This window comes from Antedon bifida, chromosome 4, assembly GCF_963402885.1.
Source record: "Antedon bifida chromosome 4, ecAntBifi1.1, whole genome shotgun sequence".
Classification (NCBI taxonomy): domain Eukaryota; kingdom Metazoa; phylum Echinodermata; class Crinoidea; order Comatulida; family Antedonidae; genus Antedon; species Antedon bifida.
The window spans coordinates 33,997,013-34,015,873 of NC_136229.1; the positions used below are offsets into that span (position 1 = coordinate 33,997,013).

Genomic DNA, 18,861 nt, shown 5'->3' on the forward strand with positions numbered 1-18,861 from the left:
TTTCCATAAGCGTAACTGGGGGTAAAATGTAGTGCCCTTGTCATTGACCACTGTATCAGATTTCACATTACCGACCACAGATTCTAAGAAATGTTTTAGAAATTAAAAAGGCGCTTTTTCCCACCGCAAGACACCTGGGACAAATGTTATTTTGACCGTTATCTTTGCAATTTAAACGCTTCCAGAATTGTGCGCATCCGAATCCATTAGTACGCAACTGTTCTTAAACAAAACCATCGGTTATTATAAAACACAATGTTGTGTGATGAATTACGATGGTAGGTGTTTTTGTAGAGGCTTGCCTAAAGCTCTGTTTACACTATCAAAGTAGTTTGACAAAAAAAGTGTGATGTGCCCAAATATGGTAGTGATATGACATCATCATGTCCATACATGGTCACATAAAATTTGATAGTGTAAACAGAGCCTAAGATGTCTTCTGTTCTTACAAAAACAAACCTAACCTCTCTCTAAAACTTGATCACAGTCAATTTATTAAAAATAATGTGAATACAAACTCAAAACCATCATCTTTGTCCTTAACATTTATCAATCCTTTCGCATATTAGTTACAGAAATAATCATTTAATAAGCAAAATTGAAAAATGTGAAGACTACTCGATCATTCAATTCAATCTTTGACGAAGCTCTTTAGATAAGCCAGGCAAACATACCAGCGAGCTACTTGAAACTTAAGAGTCATAAGCATCGGGGAACAGCGCGATTGTCTGAGACTGATACAACAGCGAGGTTTTAATGGGTACTTGAAATCAGCTAAGAAACTTTTAACAATGAGTTTGCTCACCTGGCTCTCATCATATTCATTGCTAAGTTTACTTTAGTTTAGGCAAGAAAGAATGTAAACAATGGTAAACAAATGTAAGAAAGAAGACATCTGTTGATGGTGGATCTTTCACACCTTGTGTTGGCTTATCAACAGGTAGCTTTGGTAATGGCTTATTAATAGCTAGCAATTAATAATCTTAATACCTCAAATGTGATTGGCTTAAGTAGTCACTAATAGACAATATAATACCTATTGTATTTTAATAGCTATCTCACCTTAAAGATAATGATACCATATAGTTAAGTGGAGCTAATTAAGAGGTCTTTAAGTTGTACTTAAATTGCTCCACAGGTGTAGCAAATCACTATGCTTTGAAGAAAGATGTCCAAGGTATGACATATTACAGAGGGGGACAGTTCACATTGAGTCTTAGACATTTATATAACAACCAAAACATTTACTGCCGTCATTACATGGATATGGCAAACCTTATACTTTAATTTTCTTTAAGATTTTTGATAATTATTTGATGTTTTATTAATTTGACATCCCTTTCGTCATCAAGGGCAACTATAATCTTGAATTGTTAACATAATTTTACTGTGGCCTTCTCCCTTTCACCCTCACTATTGAAATAATGAAGACATTATTAATATTACTTTAGCGTGTTTGAATGGCTTTTAATCAGTAATAAAAGCTGTATTAGATGAATTCAGACATTAACAAAATCATATCCTTGAAAAAATTGATCAATTCATTTCATCACTTTCATTTTTTTTTCATTTTAATGCAACAACCTTCAAATGTTACAATCAATTGTTATTTGAAATTGTAAAATGGAATAAGTAGCAATAATAGAGTGAAGACCAAGTGCATATAGGTTTATGATATTAATTTTTAAGTGAATAGTGTTAACTGTACTTTCTATGCATAATAGTGCCATAGACAATCATTTTTGTAAAAATTATGTCAGGTAATTTTACTGCAGTAAATAATAGTTGTCTGCAGTAATCTGGCAAGATTAAAATAATGTAACAATCATAAGTTAAAATGTGTTATTGCAATACAATAACTGTTGATCACGCTCCCTAAACGTATCTTCGCATCTTTACTGAATAAACTATCTGACGTACAGGAAACGCTAAAATAGACATGACTTTTCTAAAATGTTTTTGTGGCAGACCTTTGTTGAAGCAGACAATGCAAAAATGAAAGTATACAATTATCACCTTTGTAAAGGAAATGAAAGGGATTGCACAGGTAAAAAATATGAAATTAATGCGTTCCCATGAGGAGGATGGAACAAGAATCATGCTTCGTTTATAAGGACAAAAACATGTAATTAAAGTACTGTTACTGCTAACATTTCTAAAAATAAGATATATTTCATGGTATGGTGTCTTACCAGACGCTGTACCTCTTGTTGTGAAACTGGTAAACTGATGAGAATTTAGGATATTAATGGATACATGTAAAACACTATGCTGCTATACTAATGTTGTATACCATCATTGACCCATTTCTATCAACATCATTTAGCAGATGTCTCAGTAGATTCACTTAAGTATTGCATATGGTATGATCGTAGTACAATACATTATCACCATTTTTTACACCTTTCTGTGAAATGTGCAGGGTGTATGAAATTCATTGAGATTCAAACCAAAAAACGTCAATGCAGTCAGTCAATGCAGTAGAGCTTTTTGTTGTCATGTTCTTTAAAATGTTTTTTTGTTTTAAAACATTTGTCAGATCTGTCCCATTGCTTCACCTGTTCTTATTATTTCAGTGGTAATAATGTATCTTGTATTTCTTTTATATAGTACATTCTTAAATTCTTGTTGACCTGTTTTTTTTTCATTTCATTTCATTTTCAAAATGTTATTTTGTTATTTCTGTATTTCCATTTTTAATTTATTTTAGTTTATTTTATAAAGTTGTTTGTTGTAATGTGATAGTTCGTAACTATTATTTTTTTTCATGTATAACTTCAGCTTGTAACTGTAACCTTCATGCCCGGAAATGTCGTTTCAACATGGAACTTTACAAACTATCAGGACGTAAGAGTGGGGGCGTGTGTCTGAATTGTCGGCACAACACAGCGGGACGTTACTGCCATTATTGCAAGGAGGGATACTATCGCGATATTACACAGGATATAACCCACAGAAAAGCGTGTACAGGTAGGTTCGGCACGGTGTTTGGTGTTTCTGGGAACTAACAGTTTGCGAATATATTATTAGTTTGCTTGCTCTAATTGGTTACTGCATGCAAACAGTAATTCTATTGTGACTAACATGTTATTGACAAATATTCGTGTTAATGAAAAAAAACCCCAGTAAAAACACACAAAAGTAATTTGTGTTAATATCTTAATTTTTATTTACATAAACCCAAATGCAGATTGGCAAGATAATTTGGTCTAATTCTTCAATTATTGCAGGAGATACCACAAATTGTGCTTTAGCCCGAAGCCTTCATTTGTATGGCGACTAAAATATTCTGCTAAAAACAAAAACTGCTTAATTATTGGCGCTTATAAAAGTAGCACATAAAAATAGCCCCGTCATAATATAAGAAATGCATTGTCACAGTTGATTATAATCGCACATACGCACACAGCCCAAGACAACTGCCAAGGCAAATTTCCACCACAATTACTGAGACGGAAATCCCATGATGCTCGGTCAAGGTACGATATTCAGACCCACCTTTACTGTTGGAAGATAATTAAATCTTACCCATGGGAAAGTGGAACTGTCCCTAACAATTAAGCATTACGAAGCAAGTTTGACGCAGCGAATCACGATTGGACAGAAGTTTGTTCTCCATTTTAAATGTTGTAAAAAATTATTTTAAGGAAACGAAAACAGGAAGTAGAAATTAGAAAAACAAAGGAAACATATTTTCCGATCCCAAAAGATTGTGTTGAGAATTGGTTACAACTTAGAAACTGTTGTCAAGCGTAATGGAAACATTTGTAACTTAGGGTATACTGTAGGTCACATGGGTATAGGTCACATAGGTAAATAAAGTAAAGACAAAATCAACCTATTCTCCATCAAAAAACAAATTTGAAAACTAAACTAATATGATAAAATACTCATTAAAAATAAGTTATGAATTTCAGTATAATTTTGTTTACAGAAAAGTGAATAATACAACAATACAAAGACATTCTAAAAACCTATATTCTTATAAAAGATAAAAACTGTTAACTCAAATTATACATTTTATGACTCTCTTTGATAATTCATAATGATTACAATTGTCTTTAATATTGTAAATAAAAACAAAACTATAAATCATACCATTTTATAATTACATTCAATATCTATTTCCTTTTTTCACACTTCCACTTTTAATTTCTTTCTGTATTTTGACCATTTGAGTTTATTGATGGTATTTGAAGTCAGATAATGAACAACTCAACAACTTCCTGTTGAGCCCATTTAGCAGTTTTTGAATTTCCGTTGCAATCTCAAAGGGATGATTTGGGTGTTAAGTCAATGTTACACGTACCTTAGCGTCAATAGTCTGCCCAAACTGTTACAGAATCATCAACTCTTTTAAAAGTGATTACCAAGCTAAAATGCAATTTTTTAAAATTACATTTTAGACAGATTTGGTAAAACTTTAACTTCCTATGTTTATGAAATACAAAATAGAAATAGTTGTATTATGTATACTTGTTTATATGTATGTGAACCTATTATATATATACATCATTTTTCTTTATTGTATTATTAATATTCGTATTGTAATGGTAAATATCTAATGTTATCTGTTACTAAAAATTGTATGTTGTTTGAGACCTGTAGCTTCTATACTAACCTAGATTCAGTGTTTGTTTTCATTAAAACTTAGTTTTGCTGATGTAGTTATTTAGAATAAACAATAATTATACCTGAAATATTTTTATTTCATGCATATATTAAACTGAAATATTTTAAAATAATAATAAGGTGAAAAATGAGTGAATTGCTAAGAAAAATACAATTTTATTTCTACAGGTAATTTAAATATTTGGGATTCATATTGTATTACTTTAAACTTGGAATGATTGTGTGTGGCTGAAAACTTCTAGACAAATTGAGATGTACTCTTTTTTTCCCTCGTACTGTGTGGCAATCACGTTCAACTAACCCAAGTTGACTCCTACGTAGTCTATTAGGGATGGAATTAAACGGTTTCATAATTCACCTTGATAGCAAACACGAGCCGGCTGCGATGGTTTGACACGCAGTATGGGGTGGCTTGTTGCCAGCATGGTTTCTAGACTTCTGGAACTTCTATCTTGTTGTGAGGGTTGTAGCCTAACCAACTAACCTAATTCCAATAAAGATCTTGTATCTTTTTTATCTAGTCAATATAACAGATAGGCATCATTCTTATCTATATATAAGGTTATTGTTGTTGCTTTACCTGTAGTTGATGAGATGTTCAATTTAGGAACTAATTAACTTCTCTATACTTGTTGCAGTAATTTCATGATTATCTGTAACTTATTTCTCCATGGTAATACAGACTTAATACCAGTATAAGGACAAGGTCATACACTTTTTTACTAACTAGTTTAGATATTGCACCATATAATATTAATGATGTTATAATAGTAAAATACCTACTACCGCAGTATCATGACATGCTCAATTGATGAGGAATTTAGCATATTTTGAAAACATTTTTACATAATACATATGAATGTATATGCCAAACCCACGGGGGTCATTCATAGCATGCTAAAAAAAAGATGTCATCTAATTATTTTACTACATTTTTCTGCTTTAGCGCTTCAGAGGGCTTTAGGCATAATACAAATGATTAAATTAATATACTATACTATGTATTGAACCAAAGTGCAATATTCTGTAATAATGTAGTGAATTTATATCAGAATTCCTGCAGTATATGAGGAATAAAAAGAATATAGTGAGGCTTATTAATGGGTACATTTTACATTTTACAAAGGATGAGCCACAAGTCTGTTAACAATTATAATGACAACAAGTTTAATTCGCCTTACTCATGCTGTAGCGTCTAAATAGTCATTGTTGACCAGAAAATAAACCTTGATAATACGGTATGGGTTGTTGCGGAGGCCGTTCGTTAAACCTAAGGAAGTTTTCAAATCAGGGCCAGACTGAGGATGCTCTGGCCAGGTGAGGTGTTGGCTAATTGGCCGCAGAGGTGACAAAGGTGAGTGTCCAGTCAAAAACAAAAGACCCGCGGTAATAATCGGATAAGGCTGATACAACAGCAGTCAGAATTAATTTTCATCAATTTTGTAAATACGCTGAGTAATGAAAAGTCAATGATCATCAATCAAAATTAGCTGATATAATGTCAAATGTCATCAACTATCAATAATATTCTAACAGCAGTGAGCAAAAAGCTTCTGTTTCCAAAAAAAGTAAAACTATGTAACTATATTTCACTATTGTGACCTGAAATGAACTGGTATATTTGAAAGAACTATACAACTTTAATTACCTTGTATTCAATAACTATAAAAGGTGTGGTAGATTTATTACTTAAAAGTCACCATGTTTTGTATTTCTTTCACATTAAATGAAACAGAATTGATTAAAGTTAAATAGGTGCAAAGTTAATGAACCCTTACAGCCAAAATAAAACTTTAGATTTAATCAACCATAATTAACTTTTTTTTGAGAATCAACTTTACACAAGTTTTTAACAGCAATTATGTTATTTAGCACCTAATTGTCAGTAAAGAAATCATTTAAAATGATACAACTTTGAGGTGCACTTATGACCTTTAATTGTGGGTCAATGTGGTTTCTAAAATGAAGAAAACCAAGTAAAAAGTAAATTTGATATTTCAGAATTTGCAAAGTGGTGAGAGGAAAGACAGACAATAATTACCAGATGTCATATAAATATTAATAAATATCATGACCTACAGTAGGTACAAAAATGCTGTATCATATTATATTAACAATCACATGTTCAAACACAGACATGATATATCTGGCCTAACACAGAATTAGAAAACCTCTGGAAATTTACTGAAATCAGTAGCTAACTATATTGACAAGTAGGTTTGTATGATAACAACATTTTAAAACATCTATTTTGAATAATAAAAATTGCACTGTATTTTACTGTATGTTATAATTATATAGAACATTTTTCTAATTTACATATATACTGGGGAAACTGGGTACAGGCAATATAAAACTTTTTGGTGAACTTTTCGTCTCTGTTAATTGATTAAAAAAATAAATAAATAAAAAATTCAGGTCCTTGCTATCATATAAGATTATTTTAATTTAAGCAAAATAATATATTGTATTCATGTTCGCTGAAGGGTCATTCGCACCATTTGACCCCCAAGTATGACATCGTTATGGGTGCAACAAGTTTTAATTTAAGACATGAGGTGATGGTTTAAATCTATATCAACAAAATCTTCAATGTTTTTTGGCCCTGAATCGATTTGGGATTTTAATTCTCTGACCGACGACATCCTTTGTCCACTCATGGCTTCGATAAAAATGTTAGTTGTTCATTCATGAAATTATGTGAAGATCCGTCACACTAATTTGAAAAACATGACGCCTTCAGCCATCAGAGATTTTTAGATTTTTACACTTGTTGTACAGGTTTAGGAAGTTGTGAACAATGTAATTTAATGCGATAACAAATTTTATTTTTAACAACTTAATTTAGTTATTATATTTATCTATTATTTATATGTTATAAGTTGGTTGTTATTATCCTCTAAAAGTTTTCTTTTTATCAACTTTAAAATTTAGTTATTATATTTACCTATTACAGTATTTATATGTTATAAGTTGGTGCAACAGCATATATTTTGTTTGCATCTCATTACACAAATAAGTTCTTACATCTTTGAGGTTTGTTTCCTATGCTATGTGTCAAATAGACCCTTGTAATTGACAGTGATCTGATGGGCACTTGCTATTATCCTCATACACCCAACATGGTAATGACGATAATGTCAAATATTCCGGTAACTTGATTAAAAAACATTTTTAATGCCAATTTTCAACAATATGATTATTGTAAAATATAATACTTGTATTAATAATTCAAAGTGCATGTTATCTTGTTAACCACTAACTCATATTAACTTGGTAATTTGTTGTAGCAGATTAATGTTGTTGACACTTTGTGTCTTACGTTTTTTTAAATGTACCATTTACACATTTATATGTCTATTAGATTATCACTTTTTAAAGGTACTACAGTAGTAGGTGCAAGTGATTGCACAAATGTTAGACAAGACAAAGTTGAAAGTGATACTTTTTTTTTTTTTTTAAGCTTTGAAATTACAATTAGTGAAACAATATTTTTAATTCCCTTGTTAAAATTGAACCTTGAATAATATAACTTCGGAAGTGTAGGTGTTTAAATCATTCTAATCAAAGAAAAGTGATTATAAACGAAGGTAGTAGTAGCAGTCAATTTGAACTTTAAACAGTTATGACACAGGGGTGTCATACCAATACCAATAGGTTACATACCGAGATAAAAATTTATTATCATACATTAATTATTAATGGATAATATCTACCTATTCATAAATGTTTGAAATGCTTTTCCATTGAATCATAGATTAGACACATTGAGGCAGTAGGACTCATGAATCCATTTAATAATCATTTAAGTAATTTTTTATTGTGTATTTCTACACAATTTAATCCTACATGTAATTGTAACCCAAAAAGTTAAGTGTGTGAGCGTGGAAAATATAGAATTCTGATTTTTCTTGTTCATTGGTTACAATTATGGCTAACAAATCAAGCCCAAGCTAAACAACATGCCTATGGGTGAAATTGGATTAAAAACTCAGAATCAAAAAGAGATTTAAATTTGTAAGTAGGCAATAATATTACAGAGAGTCAAAAGGGTTATTCAGACACAAAAAGTGAAATTGTTGGAACAAATAAAATGGGTGTTGACCTAAAACGTCTTAAATATGTACTTTATAAAGAATTTACTAGGGTTATTTTGTATTTTAGATTGCGCATTGAAGCATAAAAAGACAATAAGACCTTGTTTTATAAAAATAATTACTTTTTAAAAATATGTACTTTTTTGTAAAAATGTACAGTACAACTTGAGAACATACATTAGTTGTTACTATTCAAACAGTTTAAAAGAAAAACAAGAACTTGAAATGATACGAAAGCAGTTTACAGAAGAATGAGGTCAGTTTGTTGCTCTTGAGACTGTAGAATGGGAAAGCATTCTGAAATAGGTTGCTCTACTTGTCGGCTAATTTCTGTTGTTACGATTGCATTAATTTTGTGTTCAAAAATCTGTTATTACTAATAATCTGATTAGTTCAAGTCTAAGATATGTTAGTGTTTTATGAATGAAATGAAATTCGGATGTTATCACTGGAAGAGAAATAGTGTATTATGATTTTAAATTTCCCCAGTGACATGTGGATTGTGGGAAGGGAAGCATATTGTAAGATGTATGATGAAATATGTATCCAAGTTTTCTATCAGTTAGCCTCTAGTAGTTTAGGCTAAAGGATAACATTGTCTCACAATACCTCTGTGAGTTTAATGATCAGTGTGGATAGCTAACAATTAATGTCTCAACATGCCTCATGGTGGTGGTCAAAAAAAAAGACATTGACAATGATTTTTTTTTCATTGTAAAAAATTGAGTGCTAAACTAGATTAACAATTTTTCTCTTGATGAAGTTTCAAGACTCCAGAGACTCCAATTAAAGTGCACACAGTTGGTTTCTCTCAGTATTTAATCGTTTCAAATTCATCTTAAAAGACGAGTACTGTATATACATGTATGCACTTTAGATGTAGGCCTCTAAATAAAAGTTTGTTTATCTGTTTCAGGAGTCATAAAGACCTAGATAATTTACAGGTGTTATGTGAAGTAGAGCACAAAAATGAGATTTCTTTACATTTAACTTAACATTTATGATACAAAAAGTAATGGAATATGATACAAGACACTTGAACACTTATTGGGACACTGACACCAGCATATGTTAATCTAACTGTAAAAATTGCTACTAGAAAAAAACTTTGCTCTAAACAATGCATTTTACTTAAGTTTTAATCTACTCTAATTTATTGCATTAAAAGTACAAAATAGATCTTTTACATGAGACTAAACTGTTATGCAATCTTTATTAAAAATTAAAATCCAAATTTAGTTTCATCAGTACAGTAGTATAGTTTTATTGTAGGTTTAACTTTTTCACAAAAAGAAAACAAAATGTGTAACCTACAAAAGTCAAAACAAATAGGAATCAAAACTCTACAATTTCTACTCTATCCAGTGATGTCAACTTCATGAGGAAAGTTTAAATTGTGTTTTTGATATAAGTTACATCATTGTCACTTTCAATCTATATACTGTTCTCTTAAACATGGTAATTATGCGTATTATTACATCGTCATGGTAATTTGCATCCATAGATAGAAACACTTTTATTGCGCTATGATGAATGATTGATGCGCTAATTAATGAGAATCATAATGAGTTAGCATTCTTAACTTCAGAAAAATTGAGAGTTCAAATTGAACGAGTGATGCATTGCTCAACGAATGTAAGAGAAGACGTACAAATTGTTAGGAAAGTTTGAGATAAAGTAAAATTTGTTTATAGAATATCACTGTAAAACGGTGTTGACTATGGGAACTTTCACAAAAAGTAAAAGAGATACTAAGTAAAACTGATTTTGTATTCAAACTTTTATAAAGTTTGCCACTGGTTAATAGTGCTAGATTGCAAAGGTTAAAATCACCCTTCAAACCAATTTAAAAAAAATTGAAATTAAATTTCAAATAAACTTCAGACAAATATAAAAATAGAAGGTTATTAGACTGTAAAAATGCTAGAGGGGACAGAAAGAGGAAACGCAAAGTGAGAGAAAGGGGGAAGATAACAAGGAATGGGGTGGAAGAGAGAGGAGTTGGCAAATTCTGGGTCAGAGTAGTCTTGTTTTTGGGAGGTCATGGGGTTCATTCACTGTGTGGGACCAGTCAGACAATGTAATTAATGATTGGTTTGTAAATTGACAGTGATTTGGATAATTGAGAATAAAGTAACTTTATGAATGAATAGATTAATGATTGATTGAGAGAATGAACAAATAATGAATACATGCATGACTGAATAATTTTATTAAATGGATGATTGAAAACTTTCAGAATGAATGAACGATTGCTGAACTGCAATGGATGGATAATTCAATGAAATGGATGATTTAAACAAATGGTTTACTGTATCTTTAAAGATGTATTGTCCACCCCCCCCCCCCCCCCCCCAAAAAAAATCCAATTTTTTTGTGGATAACAATTATGTGATATTAAAATGGCATATTCAACAAAAATTGTAACAGTTATTTTTCAGGGGACAATAAATCTTTAAATAAAACCGAATTCATCAAAAAGAAAATCATGAACTATTATTAAGACTGATAGAAGCTTGATATACATCTTTAACAAGATATAACATTATTACATTAATTAATAAAGGATAATAAATAATTAATGTTTTAGGGCTTGACCATAATTTCAAGAATGATCAAATTATATTAAACATAATGAACATACTTATTTAATGTTTTCAATAACAAGAAGGAAGGTGATAAACCATATGCCAGTTTGGTAACAAAGCTTACCATATGACATGTTTACTTCTGAAGTTGTTTCCTACCAAATATGTTTTATTATTACTAAACTTATGTTATTAATTGATCAAGTATAATGCATATGTTCTCTTTATGATGGACATAATTATGTTTCTATAAGTGTTTCACAAGAGGATGAATTAATTAGCATGTTTTTAAGAGATTGCTTGGTATTACAGAATGGTTTAAAATGGAAAACTTATGATAAACTTCCTGTTGAATTTATAATAAAATAAAAAGTAAATTTAATAGATACCGGTACTTACAGTCATGGAGGTTTACCTCCATAATGTAGTTTTCTTGCAAAGTTTTTTTTTATTCCAAACATAATATAATAACAATACAATTTTATATCAAACTGAAGATGTTGTGTGAATGTGTATCTATAGTAAAAGTTTGAAGGATAATTGTTAATTGGAAATAATGTATTGAATGCTTGATATCTTGCATGATATGACACATTATTTAAAAATTATTCATTTCATTCATTTTTGTTTTGTTTCTTGTAGCCTGTGATTGTCACCCAGTCGGATCATCTGGTGAAATCTGCAACCAGACAACTGGTCAATGTCCGTGTAAGGATGGAGTGACCGGTCTAACTTGTAATCGTTGTAAGAAGGGATACCATCAGAGTAATTCACCAATTGCACCATGTATAAGTAAGTACTTAATTTTCTATGTGGTAATTCTATTTTAATAAATATACGATTTACATTATAGACATTACTAAAGTAGAATTACTTATTGTTTATGATAATATACAACAGGCCTGCCAGGATTTTGCTGAATGAATTCTAGTTGTTATATTTTCGTGTGTTTACAGCACATTAAACCTTTAGACGATGATGTAAATTATTAATGTTTTAAAATTGACATTAAAATAATTATTTTCCATTCATTTCCAATAATGCTTGAACTTGTTTCCTGTTTTATTTTCATCTTTGATTCAACTTTGATCCCAAAAAGGAACATTAGGTAATAATTTGACAAATATATGATTAATTGTGTGTATTTTAATCCTCTAATATTTAATCATTACCATAAACCCAAATACTTAACATCAACAACATAATCAGTTTAGTAATAATTATAATTATATTCAAATATAAATAATTTGTTGTGTGTTACCTAGAAACCAAAATACAGTTTGTTTATTTTATGCATGAAAGTGTTTTTTAAGGAAAAAAATAAAGGTATAACCCATTCTAACCATTGATAATTATCTAAATTCTGCAAACGTTACTTTAAAATGTTTTCTATGAAACACATTGTGTGTTAACAAACCAACTTAGATTTTGATGCATGCAATTATAAAATCATAATATAGATTTAGAAAAAAAATCATTATCATCATTATCACATTTTCATTATTTAATAATAAAACTTCAGAGCCATGATTGTTTTACTGTTTGTATGATTATGTAGATTTTGCATGTCTTCACAGAATTGTATTCTATTCTAATATTATAAAATTACATTCAAAATAAATTGTAGGATATTTAATTGTTGAAATTCACAATGTGATGATCCATTAAGTGGTGTAGGATAGACAACATCTATTCTATTCTGACAAAATTCATTAGAAAAATTGATATATAATAATGACAAAAAACATGTTTACTATAAACAACATTCCTTAGCTGTTGACAGACAGGAATAATTCACTAAGTAGATTTTAAGAAGATTCTCTAAATCCCTAAATAAACAAAATGAAATAAATAGACAATATGGTATTTGAATATAATCTTGTGTATCATCATACAATCGCTGTAAGGATGTTAGTATGATATAGTGGACAATTAATCTTAAATCCATCCTGGGTTTGTTTATTAAATACTAAATTATTTGTATTTGACTCATAAAATGAGTAATTTATTATGAAAGTTTAAGAAGCATGCTAATTTAACTTGTGACATTATTCAGTGAATCAATTTTTCTTCTTAAAATTAAAAATACTAAGAAAGTAATTATCGATATCCTATCCAAGAATGCTATTAAGGACAACACTTAATATTTTTACTTTGATAGAACCAGTTACTCCACCAATTGAAAGAATAACTCCACCAGAAACGGAAGGCACTGGAGGTAAGAAAAACAAACAACTATTTACACAGCTATCCATTACAATTTCAGTAATGTTGTTATAATCAGTATGATGTCTTTTTCATACTTCAATGTTAAATTCAAGGTATTTTTAAATTTTACAAAAAAAGGCCAAAACAGTTCTTATTAAATTAGAAGATTAACATTAAAGAAGAAGTGAACAAAAAATGAGAATTACAAAGGTCTACTAACAACATGGTTGCTAATGATTGAGACATACCTGTAATATGAATTATGTGAACCGTTTTATTAATAAGTAACCCAAACAGTAGTCTATACAAATTAAAAACGAGACAAAAATCATTGTCTAAAGAACCAAGAGCATTTTAGAAATCAAAGTGTATCCAAGGACCAGATGTACAATTAAAATCATTCCAAAGATTATTTAAATGAGTTAAAAAAACATCACACATATTTTGGTAAGTTTCTGAATTTAACAGGTATTGACTTTGGCTGTGATAATATTTACAATAAAAACAGGATTTTTAAATAGCCTTGATTAGTGGAAAGGCCTGGGGGTAGGGTAATGAACATTACTGTCTAAACATAATTAATAAACCACTTTGTTCAATTTCTTGCTAGAAAAAATAATTTTAGGCCCAATAAGAAATGTTATTAATGCTGCTAGTCCAGGAGCGGATCCAGCGTTACAGATTAGTGGTGCTAAATATTTCAACCGTTGGGTTGCAAAAAAATAAAAATATTCATTGTTATATTTTTAAAAGACATGGCTGTTAGTCCACCATTTATTTTGGTTTTTATTGGTAATGATTTGGTTGGTTGAAATTAAAATTAATTATAATGTAGATAAAATAAGAAAAGAGGTAATATCTTTATACATGTAATCCACCGTGTTCTTTAAGTGCTCTCATAACAGAGTATTATATTAGAAATAAGTTCTTCAATACTTACATGTACATAAACAACTAGATTTAAAAAGCTATAACTACTGACAGATCCTTGTTTTCTGACATAACTGAAGGTATGCAAATGTAAAAAGCTTGTCAATGTGAGAATACCTATATGAAGTTTATTTGACAGCGTTGTATCGAGTAAGAGATATCAACTTACACCTATGTCTTTACCAAAGTTTGAGAACATCAAAAATCATTATTTTGTTTCTATTTTCTATTCAAGTCAATTATTATCAAAAGCATTTCTTTTGAAGACAATTTTGCTGGGGGAAAGGAATTTTTGCCTCAGTGATTATTAAAATAAAAATAGGCTATGCGATTTCTAATTTCTTGAAAAAAAAACATTGTATAAATATATTATATTTCTACGGTTAAAATCTGAACCCCAATGTGGATTACAGCTAGACTAACACATCCATTCATTTACCAAATACTTCTCCAGCAAGGAAGTTGGAGGTAATTATACTGATTATCCCAGTTAAATTTTATTACTGGTCCACTGAGAGACAACAAAGACTGAATGGGGTCCTAAATCAAAATTTACATCAATTGGTTAATTATCTTGTTTAGTAAAGCACAAAACTCAAGCAAAGGGTGGTAATAACTCACCAAGTGAAACATTGAGGTATCAAACATTGGGCTAGCAAACATTGGGCTAGCAAACATTGGGCTAGCAAACATTGTAAAATAAATGTCAGAGAACCTTAGGCTGATATTACTGGATGTGCAACATTCATACAATAGGAACTACAGGAACATGCGATGATGTGCCATTCATTAGGAGAGGAAGCTTTATACATTATAGCACATAGGTGAACAGATTGAATACATCTTCTAAATATAAAACTATTCAACTTTCACCTCACTAGCACTGTACATCTTCAATGATAGCAAATAAAATATGCAGGCTTTATTTTGTGATGTAAGGATTTCCCTGATTGCAAATAAACAGAAGAATTTAAGAGACGTTTGTGATCAACAGAGCGTGTCATTTGAAGAAAGTAAATTTTGTCACCACACAAGTAGTTGGCTAATTTGTGTCATTATCGATAATAAAATTGAATTACTCGATTTATGTATTGCTGGGTAATTCTGATGGGATGGTGTTTATTTGGTGTTCTGAACTTGTAAGGTATGCGGATGGTATAGAACACATTGAGGGTACAATTTGAAGATGCTCTGATGTATAAACAAAGTGGGAAAGGTACGGTGTGTACATTTAAAAAATATATATTCAATTAAAATCCATGGTTAAATATTAAAAATAATACTTACCACTAGTCAAAGAAAGGAAAATATGTGTGATATGAAATTGCTGTGTAATGCAACAAGATGATTGCTAAAGAGGCCTGCTTAAATATTGAGGCCACACCAGGCAAAACTAGGTCTAATGTACATGGCGAAATGAGCATGGTTCTATTAAAATCAGCTACACCTGTATAATTAAGAGGTCTGTGTGTGCCTGTTTGCCTATCATACAATGTCATATGTTTGCTAAATAGGTAGAGCAATTACCTTTTATCTGTGCAATACCCTTCAACACATTGATAAACAGACTAGATTATTCTTGAAAATAAAACATAATTATTAGAATGAGGTTGAGTTTGAAAAGGAAGAGAGCAAAACACTTTTGCAATATATAAATAAACCATATATCACTCTGACGACAGATGGAACAGTTACAATTAGTAGGTCATTTTCCTCAACTTTTCCGTATTTTTATTTGTACACAAACTGCCAGACTTAAGTACTGTACGTTCATAAGTACTGTATGTTCATAGTAAAACAGAAATGTTAATGAAATGCACTGCATTATAAATTACAATGTTAATCATGTACATTGTTCATTTAGTTTATCGTTGTTGAAGTGATTAAAATGCTGTGCCATGCGGCATGGGTCAGTAAGATTAAAGATGGAATGTTCCTACCAATGACTTCTCATTACAAGGAAAGCTGTGGCCTAGTTATGCTATAAATTGTTGGCAGACTAGCCGATTAGATTGTCTTACAGTAAACATATACAAGTATGATGAATGAAAACAGAGTGTGTAGAAAGCAGTTGAATCAAGATAAATGAAAGAAGAAGAAGGGGATGAATAGAGACAAATAGTTACTATTGTTTCTGAATGAACATTTCTAACACTACTTTCTAATATATTATTGTTTGTTACCTATAAAGGATTTCTTAACCATTTATAAGAAGTGCCTTAGGCCTTAGGTCTTCAACAAAAGATCAAACTATTTCAATTTAAACAAAATCAAAACTGAAATACTTTCTGTGCCAAACTTAATATCTAAAAACCACTCTTAAATAGGCTATTGACCTTTAAATGTGATTCTCCAAGTATCTGCCGTGACAAAAAGAACAGATTTTTAAAACGTTGTGCTGTTAACTGTTTCCATAGTAGAAACAATACTGTGTTTAAATGGTGGTATACTCTGTAAACACTCCCAAAGGCGTCAAAGTATCCCCCTTGTTATGTCAATTGTAAGTCTTCATGATACTCATTCAGGAAGTGCTCATTAACACTCACTGCCTTCTGTTACTTGTGTCATCTAACCAACGACGACGAGAGATTCATACAACTTGTTGTACAACATGTTGGTGTGTTTGGATAATTATAGTGACATACATACTACAACAGTATAATGCAATTTTAATGGAAGAAAAATTGATAAAGAAATGGAAAAAACACATAGAATAATTACATTCTGTGTACAACTATTAATCTCTCAGTCTCTGAAAGGGACTTATTCCTATACTCGTTTAAAAAAGAGTATAGGAATGGCTAATGTCATGAACTGAGAATCCAAACCAGATACATAAAAAACAACTTTAGTTATTTTTAACAGAGAAGTTAATTCTTTATATCTGTATTGAATGAATGTTCAGTAGGTTTTACACTTAAATTTAATTTCACGTAAGTTTTCCCACCATTACTCATCTTAAGTTGAGAGAAGATAAAATCTTCAAAATGCATTTAAAAATACATCCTGATGAAAACTACAGAGTCATTACAGGTGTTAATTAGGCCGTCATATTCAATTAAGGAATTCACAATCAGATTACAAGAAGATGTCTGGCCGCAGTTACACGGCTTGGTTAGAGCACTGATATAAGCCAGTATTGGCCAATTATTTTACATGTTTATATCTTTCATTATTTCTTCTTATAAGGCCTGGGAAAGATTAGGAACTACTTTCTAAGTATCTTATGGGTCTGTCAGAAAGAAACAATTTGAACTAATTTTTAGACATTTTGTTAATAAATAATAAAAAAATCGGTTTTTTGTGTGAAAATATTAATTTTTTGAAAAAGAAAATACTGCTAAAACAAACAATACTGTATGTTGAGAATTTTCATTCACAAAATGTTAGTACAGCAAATATGGTAGCAAGGATTTTATAATATTGATATGTAGATAAAAGATGAGAATTTGAGGCCAAATTCCACAAAGCTTAAACATAAATTTACTCCCTGCTAGGAGATACAATCAATAAGTAAGATGCTTTAAAAGGGCAAGGCTAGCCACCACCTTCAGATTATCTTATGAACATTTATAGATACTTATTTTAACAAGAGCTATATGAAGTGACCTGAAGGTGAATTCAAGTTCAATGAATATTTAACTTATTAAATGTATTAATCAATCAACGTCTCTAAAATATATTTAAATTTTATATTTATATCCAAAAGTAAAATACTGAAAAAGAAGTATGCTGTATATCAGTGAGTTCAAATAAGTATAATTAAGCTGAAAAAAAGTAAAAAGTGAAAGAAGTGCCAAGCTTTTGGAAAACACTAAAACATCAACAAGGCTAATTTTATACGCTATATTTCAAGTAAAATATTTTTATTTTTCAGGCCCATGTCCCAACTGTAGAGAATCCAGCAAAACTATCACGCAAAGGAAATATTGTAAGAAAGATTTTGGTAAGTAATATTTTTTGAATACTTTAGTAGATAATTAAATACAACAATTTAATAAGTATTATATATATAAAAAAAGTATATACTATACATATACTAAAAATAATTAAATTTAGTACAATCATTGATACAGATAATTTGAAGACAAATAATTTCCAATTGAAATGTCAATTGTCAGATAATAAAACTATTTGCAGCAATAAAGCCTTGTGTAAATCGAAAGGATCCAATTAACTGGAAGATTTTGCCCAATTAACTAAAACAATAGGAACATTAACTGGAAGATATTGCCAAATTAACTGCAATAGGAACAATCAAATGAATCTTGACAATTGGTGTCTTCTCTCTTTATTATATTAGTTTATTTGCCTTTAGTTATTTTGTTCAATTGTCCTTTTCATGGAAGAAAATGAAGAAAACATGTTTAGAAATATTGTTAAAACCTTGAATTGTTGGCCATAAG

At 30.1% G+C, this 18,861-nt stretch overlaps 1 protein-coding gene across 1 annotated transcript in view; it reads left to right on the forward strand.

Annotated features, from left to right (window-relative positions):
- LOC144840730 (netrin-1-like) overlaps positions 1-18,861 on the forward strand; it is a 46,009-nt gene that overhangs the window by 21,878 nt on the left and 5,270 nt on the right. Inside the window, exons 2-5 of the mRNA XM_078696715.1 lie at positions 2,782-2,970; positions 11,960-12,109; positions 13,479-13,535; positions 18,333-18,401. Of these exons, the coding sequence (XP_078552841.1) occupies positions 2,782-2,970; positions 11,960-12,109; positions 13,479-13,535; positions 18,333-18,401 (465 nt within the window). The remainder of the gene's footprint in view (positions 1-2,781; positions 2,971-11,959; positions 12,110-13,478; positions 13,536-18,332; positions 18,402-18,861) is intronic.